The sequence below is a fragment of the Chrysochloris asiatica genome, unplaced genomic scaffold (genome assembly GCF_000296735.1).
Source record: "Chrysochloris asiatica unplaced genomic scaffold, ChrAsi1.0 scaffold00109, whole genome shotgun sequence".
NCBI lineage: Eukaryota > Metazoa > Chordata > Mammalia > Afrosoricida > Chrysochloridae > Chrysochloris > Chrysochloris asiatica.
In genome coordinates this window covers 278,279-286,958 of record NW_006408627.1, presented here as the reverse complement: position 1 = coordinate 286,958, position 8,680 = coordinate 278,279, and the positions used below count along the sequence as shown (strand labels likewise).

The window sequence follows — 8,680 nt, the reverse complement described above, 5'->3', positions numbered from 1 at the left end:
CAGCAGTTCAAACCCAACAGCTGGTACTTGAAAATCCTACACACACAGTCGCTATGAGTCAGAACCAACTCAGTGGCACTTAACAACTAGAGCCTCGACACACCACTACTACCACCATATACATACACACACACACATACTTCTTGTTGTTGCTGTTGTTAGGTGCCATTGAGTCAGTACCGACCCATAGCGATCTTATGCACAACAGAACAAAACACTACCCAGTCCTGGGCCAACCTCACTGCTGTTGCCACACTTGAGTCCATTGATGCTGCCACTTGACCAATCCATCTCGCCAGGGGTCTTCCTCTTTTTCTCTGACCCTCTACCTTACCAAGCATGATATCCTTCTACAGTGACTGGTCCTTCCTGACAATATGTTTGAAGTATGAGACACAAAGTTTGGCCATCTTGGCCTCCAAGGAGCACTCTGGCTGCACTTCTTCCAAAACACATCTATTGGTTCTTTTGGCAGCCCATGGGACTTCCAATATTCTCCTCCAACACCATAACTCAAAGGCATCAATTGTTCTACAGTCTTCCTTATTCACCGTCCAACTTTCACATGCATATGAGGTTATTGAAAATACCATGGCACACACATGCACACGCACACACATATATACATATTTCTGGAGTTCTAGTGTGGTACTAAGGAGCTCTGGTAGCGTAGTGGTTACGAATCGGGCTGCGAACCATAAGGTCAGCGGTTCGAAACTACCAGCCGCTCCGCTGGAGAAAATGAGGCTTTCTACTCCCGTAAAGATTTACACCCTCGGAAACCCTGTACAGGGTCGCTATGGGTCGGAACCGACTCGATGGCAAACAACAACAACAACAGTGTGGTACTATAGGATAAGCATTAGACCGCAAGGTTGGTTTAAGCCACAAGGCTGGTGGTTCAAACTCACCAGCTGCTCTTCAGAAACCTTATACAGAGTCACTGTGAGTTGGAACCAACTCAATGACACTTAAAAGGAACAACAATATAGAATTCTATGCCATTTGACTTAAAATTGTTTTTTCTCTCTCTTTATTTTTTATTGTGAATTGAGTGAAGGTTTACAGACAAGATCATCAGTTTCACATTCAACAAATCATACACTTTGTTGCCACTGTGCCAGTCCATCTCATTGGGAGTCTTCCTTTCTTTTTCAACCCTCCACTCTACCAAACATGATATCCTTCTTTTAGGACTGGTCCTTTGTGAAAACAAGTCTGCAGTATGAGATATGCTATCTGATCATCTTGGCTTCCAAAGAGAACTCTGGTTGTACTTCTTCCCAAACAGATCTGCTTGTTCTTTTGGTAGTTCATTTCCTTATTCATTGTCCAACTTTCACATGCATATGAGTTTACTGAAAATACCATGGCTTGGGTTGGGCACACCTTAGTCCTCAAACTGATGCCTTTGCTCTTGAATACTTTAAAGAGGTCTTGTACAGCAGATTTGCCTACTGCAATACGTCATTTGATTTCTTGACTGCTGCTTCCATGAGTATTGATGGTTGATCCGAGAAGAATGAAGTCCTTGACAACTCAATCTATTCTCCATTGATAAGAATGTTGTTTATTGGTCCAGTGGTGAGGATTTTTGTTTTCTTTATGCTGAGAGGCAACCCACACCAAAGGCTGTGGTCTTTGATCTTCATCAGTAAGTATTTTAAGCCCTTTTTGCTTTCAGCAAGTAATATTGTATCATATGCATATCTCAGATTGTTAATGAGTCTTCCTCCAATCCTGATGCAACATTTTTCTTCATATAATCTAGCGTCTCAGATTATTTGCTCAGAATAAAGATTGAATAAGTATGGTGGTGGTGATGGTTATGTGCTGTGGAATCAGAACCAAATCATAGCCACCCTGTACAGGGTTTCCAAGGCTGTAAATCTTTACGGGAGCAGAAAGCCTCATCTTTCTCCTGCGGAACAACTGGTTGTTTTGAACTGCTGACCTTAAGGTTCACAGCCTGATTCATAACCACTACTCTACCAGAGCTCCTTTGAATAAGTATAAGAATAATATCCTGGCATACACCTTTCCTAATTTTAAATCATTCGGTGTTCCCTTGTTCTGTCCAAACAATTGCTGCTTAGTCTATGTACAGGTTCCTCATCAGCACAATTTGGCGTTCCAGAATATTCATTCTTCGCAATGTTTTCCATAGCTTGTTATGATCCATACAATCAAAAGCCTTTGCATAGTCAACAAAGCACAGGTAAACATCTTTCTGGTGTTCTCTGCTTTCAACCAAGATCCATCTGATGTCAGCAATGATATTCCTCGTTCTATGGCCTCTTCTGAATCCTGCTTGAACTGCTGGTAGTTCTCTGTTAGTGTATGATTGTAGCCATTTTGTATTATCTTTAATAAAACTTTACTTGCATGGGATATCAATGATATTATCTGATGATTTCCACATTCCGTTGGGTCAATTTTCTTTTGAATGGGCACAAATACAGATCTCCTCCAGTCAATTGACCAGATAGTTTTCTTCCAAATATCTTGACGTAGGTGAGTGAGTGCCTCCAGTGCCACATCAGTTTGCTGAAAGATTTCCACTTGTATTTTATCAATTCCTGGTGCCTTGTTCTTTTCCAATACCTTCAGTGCACCTTGGACTTTTTCCTTCAGGATCATTGACTCTTGATCATACGCTACCTCTTGAAAAGGTTGAACACTAACCATTTCTTTTTGGTATAGTGACTCTGTGTAGTCCTTCCATCTTCTTTTGATATGTTCTGCATCATTCAATATTTTTCCCATAGAATCCTTCAGTATTTCAAGTTGAGGCTTGAATGTTTCATTAGTTTCCTCAGCATGAGAAATGTTGAATGTGTTCTTCCCTTTTGGTTGTCCAACTCTACATCTTTGCACATTTTATTATGATATTTGACTTTGTCTTCTCAAGCTGACATTTGAAATTTTCTGTTCAGCTGTTGTACCTCCTGACTTCATCGATTTGCTTTCGCATCTCTATTCTGGGCCTCTATTGTGGTCTTTTCCTTCTTTCTTGTCTTCTTAATGACCTTTTGCTTTCTTCATGTATGATGTTCTTGATGTCATCCCACAGCGCTTCTGGTCTTCATTCTTTAGTATTTAATGCATCAAATCTGTTCTTCAGCTAATCTTTAAATTCAGATGGGATATATCCAAGTTCATATTTTGGTTCTCATGGACTTGTTTTAATTTTCTTCAGCTTCTACCTGAACTTGTGTAGAGCAATTGATGGTGTGTTCCACAGTCTGCTTCTGGTCTTGTTTTGGCTGATGATTAGAAGCTTTTTCACCATCTCTTTCCACAGATGTAGTCAATTGATATCTGTGTATTCTATCTGGTGAGATGGATATGTATAGTCATCTTTTCTGTTGTTTAACAAAGGTATTCATTATGAAAAGGTCATTGGTCTTGCAAAATTCTAGCATTCGATCTCCCACATAATTTCTATCACCAAGGCCATATTTTCCAATGGCTGATCCTTCCTCTTTGTTTCCAACCTTTGCGTTCCAATCACCAGTAATTATCAATACATCTTGATTGCATGCTTGGCCAATTTCAGATTGAAGTAGTTGGCTATTGCTTTTGTTGCTAAGTGTCACCAAGTTGGTTCCAACTCACAGCAAACCTGTATGTTGTTTCCAAGGAGCTGCTGATGAGCTTTAGCCTCCAAAGTTGTGGTTCAAACTGGCCTTGCAGTCCAAACCATTAACTCCCAGTGCCACTGGCTTTAGTGGTAGTTGCGTAAATTTGAATAATAGTGATATTAACTGATCTTCATTGTTGTTGTTGTTAAGTGCCATTGAGTCAGTTCTGACCCATGCGAATGCTGTACAGGGTTTCCGAGGAGCAGCTAATGAGCTTGAATGCCACCTTGGCAGTTCAAACAACTTTGCAATCTAGTGCATTAACTTACAGTGCCATATCAGGACTCCAGTCTTCCTTGTAGGCATCTGGGTATTATCTATCACAGACAGTGTTGTACTTCAGGACAAATCATGATATATTCTTTTTGATGATGAATGTATCACTAGTCCTCTTCAATCTGTCATTCCCAGCATAGTAAACCATGTGATTTAGAATGACCAATACACGCAAGCAACCACAGTACTCTGGAAAAATCCATTTTTGAAGACTATCTATTTTTCAAAGAGACATAGATTCATCACTCAGTTTTTACTTTTTTGTCTCTTTCTTTCCACCAAGCATAGAAAGGTGTGGCTTAAAAAAAACAACAACCCCAAAAAACACAAAAAAGACAATACTATCCTACCTGTCAAATAGAAACTTTTTCCAGAATTATGCTTCTAAGTTGCCTTTAGATTTTAGAAGAATAACTTTGCAATTGGAAATGTTTAAATTTAGAATGTCCATCCTTTATAGCAATGCCATTTCATATATTAAGTATTTTCCTTTTGTTTATCTTCTTCACACAATTGGATATTATAAATTGATTCCATCAAGAGAGAAAGGAACCAAAATGTTTGACTGGATTGTCTTAGTGGAAAAGTGATCTTAACTTCTTGTTTGTCTTCATGACAGTTCTCCAAGGCTTCGAACTTTGGCCAAAGGCTTGTCTCCTGCATACCTGAGATTTGGTGGCACCAAGACGGACTTCCTAATTTTTGACCCAAAGAAGGAGCCAACCTTTGAAGAGAGAAGTTACTGGCAATCCCAAGTCAATAAGGGTGACATTTTATTTTTAAAAATTAACTATGCATTTTAATTAACTTGAGCTAGTCATAGATTGTTTCCTGAGAAAGCTTATTTTTCATAGCTAACAATTAATCAGTTGCCTCCAGCACCTAAGCAAAAGATGGAAGGAGTGGACAGGTTTCCTTTAATGCTTTCCTAAATTTAAAAGGTCTTACCAAAAAAAGTATGCTGGGCAAAAACGAAGGTTAATTTTACCGTAAAATCAAACAATAACTGTAGTTGAAGGAGAGAGCTGCTTAGAGGGGACATATTGGGCAGAAATGGGTCAGACTAAAGAAGGTATATTTAGCTAAGACACAACAATGGATAGACGCACATTTTATTATTTGTTCTGGAAATACAGTGTGGATGAAAGGTAAAACAACTGGACATACTGCTTCTAAGAATGGATTGTAAGCCTTGATTTATTGAGCAGTAGTTCTCCAATTTTATTGACTAAACATTACCGCCTGGAATGCTTTTGAATATTGAGAATCGGGCTTGGCTTGCTTTTTGTTGCTGTTAACTTCCAGTGAGTTAGCCTCTGATTCATGATGACCCAATGGTTACAAAGTAGAACTGCTGCAAAGGGTTGGCTTGGCTGCAATTTTTATGGAAGCAATTAACTTGATTATCTTTATGGAAGCAATTAACATTTTTCCATGGAGCCTCTGGGTGAGTTTGAACTGCCAACCTTTGGGTTAGTAACTAACTTAAAATCACATGCGCCACCAGGGCTTCACCCTTAGATTCCAATTTTAACAAGCTCCTCAGGTGATTCTGATATTGGAAGTCTGATCCTTACCCCCAAGAATTTACCCCGAGTCTTTCTAGTATTGTTCAGATATCAAATGTAGGGTTCATTCATTGTTGTTGTTGTGAAGTGTGGCCAAGTCACTTATAGGATTTCCAAAAAGTGACTGGTGGGTTTGAGTAGTCAACCTTGCAGTTAACAATCCAGTGCTTATCCTGCAGTTTGAGTATTTTTTATTATTACTAGCAACAAAACATTTAAATTACTGAAGTATTATTAAAATATTAAATATCATAGGTACCATTTAATTATAAGAATGTGTGCAGAATGGATATCTTAATAATATTTCATTAATTCACATAGTATGTATTTTTCTTATTTAGGTAACAGGGTGTAGTTAAAACAGTTAATCAGAATAGTAATTGGAAAAAATAGGACAAAAAGCAGAGTAAGTTAAATAACAAATTGGAAGCATTTACGTTTAGACTTGGCCCTTTCTCTCCAGTCCCATGCTTTCAAAAGACATCATAAATTTAGACAGGAAATTGTCCTTTACTCATCAGTCTTCTTCATCCTGTGTGGGTTCGTTAGAATTATCCCAGTGCCTCTGAGACATCCTTTATGACAACAGGGATGGATGAGGCACTCACTGGCTTACAGCCTGAATGTGCAGCTTACCAGAAAGGAAGTCACTGGCCGGACAGCCAGCCCTGGCATTGAACTTGGCTATGCTGCTGTCTTGTGATAAAGAAACCTGGCTGCCTGACAGAATAGTGGGGAACTTCCAAAGTATGCATGTTGTGGTCCCAGAATCTTTGATGGTAACACATTTAAAAGGAAAAGGTCAACATTTCTGTCCCTGCTTTCCATTACAATGAGAGGAAATTGCCAAAACGCAGATGCAGTCCAACTACAGCAAATATTGTTCAGCTACAGTAAAACCTAACAATGCCAGAATCTACGTAAGGTGTAGAAACTTTAAAAAGAAGAAAAATTCAAGTATTTTCTATTAATAGTGGTGGTGGTTATGTGCCGTGGAGTTGGTTCCGACTCATAGCGACCCTGCATAGAGTTTCTGAGGCTGTAAATCTTTATGGGAGCAGAAAGCCTCATCTTTCTCCCTTGGAACAGCTGGTAGTTCCAAACTGTTGACCACGAGATTAGCAGTCCAACTTGTAACCACTACACTACACCCTGTTAATGCTGGAAAATGTTTAATAACCAGAAAAATAAGGCAGTCCCGTTGAGTTCTGGTACTCACAGTTCTCCTTGTGTTTTGAAGATGAACCTTAGGAGAAAGAAACTGCATTTTATTCAGTAGCAGGGTTCTCTAGTGAATCAAGTTTCTGATGAGTCTATGAAATATTAAATAATTTGGAATTATGTCTAATGTACCTGTATTCAATATATGTTCAGTGTTTCTTAGGAAACCTGCCCTTGGTTGATTTTTGGGGTCAGTGGTTAATCAACAAGATTTGTCACTTGTAACAGAATACAGTAGTCTCCCCCTTATCCATGGTTTCACGTTCCTCAGTTTCATTCATCCACAGTCAACTGTGGTTCCAAAAATGTTAAATGAGAATGTATCATGTTGTAGCTATCCCATTCCATTACTCATATAACATTTATTATAGTGTATTGTTTTAATTGTTCTATATTCTTACTAGTTGTTGTTATTTATCTCTTATTATGCCTAATTTTAAATTTAACTTTATCATAGGTATGTATGCATAGGACAAAACATAGTACATAGGGATTTGTTACTATCTGTAGTTTCAGAGAGAGATATCTTGGAATGTATTCCCTGGGGATAAAAGGGAGCTACTGTATATCTTCTGTGATCTATGATGGCAGATCCGGTAGAAGTGCAGTAAGGAGCTCCATCAGCAACAACACAGAATACCAGACCAATCAGGCTCAGGGGATGGTGCTAGAACTCTGAACCACATATAAAGGAATATTTAGAAGTTTGGAAGGCTTACAGCTTGGAGAATCTGTAGCAGAATCAAGAAATCCATTGCTTTCTAATTCAAGACGCTCAGCTACTTCCGGAGCTGCCATCTTGGGAGAGACCAAGGATAGGAAAGATCAGGACAGCCACAAACACCTGACAGAACTATGGAGATACAGGTGTGGACATTATTTTTTTGGTATTGGTTCATTGGTCTCTTGCTGTCTGTGCATCTCCATTCTGGTGACTACAGGGGATGCCTGAGCAAATGAACACCCCACCCCCACCCCCACAGAGTTGTACAACGCATGCACACAGATCTCCTTGAAATGTAAAGTGACAGTTTCCACTTAAAACCAAACAGCCACCACTCATCTGTCAGTTTTTCATACTGTGGTGGCTTGTTAGTTGCTGTGATTCTGAAAGCTATGCCACCAGTATTTTAAATACCAACAGGGTCACCCATGGTGGACAGGTTTCAGATGAACTTCCAGACAAAGACAGACTAGGAAGAAAGAGTGACGAACTACTTCTAAATCTTTAGTCACTGAAAATCCTATGAATAGCAGAGAAACACTGTCAGATACAGTGCTGGAAAATGAGCCCCTCAGGATGGAAGGCATTCAAAATGTGACTGGGGAAGAGCTGCCTCCTCAAAGTAGAGTTGACCATGATAACATGAATGGAGTAAAGTTAGTGGGAGAAAAGCCCACAGGACCTTCATTTGCTGATGGGGCACAACTCAAAATGAAGAGAAACAGCTGTAAACATCCATTGAAAATCGGAACATGGAATGTACAAAGTATGAATCTGGGAAAATTGGAAGTTGTCAAAAATGAAATGGAATGCATAAACATCGATATCTTAGGCATTAGTGAGCTGAAAAAGACTAGCATTGGCCATTTTGAATCGACAACCACATGGTTTACTATGCCAAGAATGAAAATTTGAAGAGGAATGGTGTTGCATTTATCGTCAAAAAGAACATATCCAGATCAGTCATGAGGTACAATGCTGTCTGTGATAGGGTAATATCCATGCACCTACAAGGAAGTCCAGTTAATACCACTATTATTCAAATTTATACACCAACCACTAAAGCCAGTGAGGATGAAATAGAAGAAATGTACCAACTTCTTCAATCTGAAATTGATCAAACATGCATTCAAGATGTATTGCTCATTACTGGTGATTGTGAAATGCAAAGGTTGGAAGCAAAGAGGAAGGATCAGTAGTTGGAAAATATGGCCTTGGTGATAGAAATGATGCTGGAGAACGCATGA

At 39.1% G+C, this 8,680-nt stretch overlaps 1 protein-coding gene across 3 annotated transcripts in view; it reads left to right on the top strand.

Moving 5' to 3' along the window:
* The window catches only part of HPSE (heparanase), a 92,770-nt gene that overhangs the window by 12,667 nt on the left and 71,423 nt on the right, over positions 1-8,680 (top strand). For all 3 annotated transcript variants that reach the window (XM_006867723.1, XM_006867724.1, XM_006867722.1), the window contains exon 2: positions 4,540-4,685. In XM_006867723.1, coding sequence (XP_006867785.1) covers positions 4,540-4,685 — 146 coding nt within the window. The remainder of the gene's footprint in view (positions 1-4,539; positions 4,686-8,680) is intronic.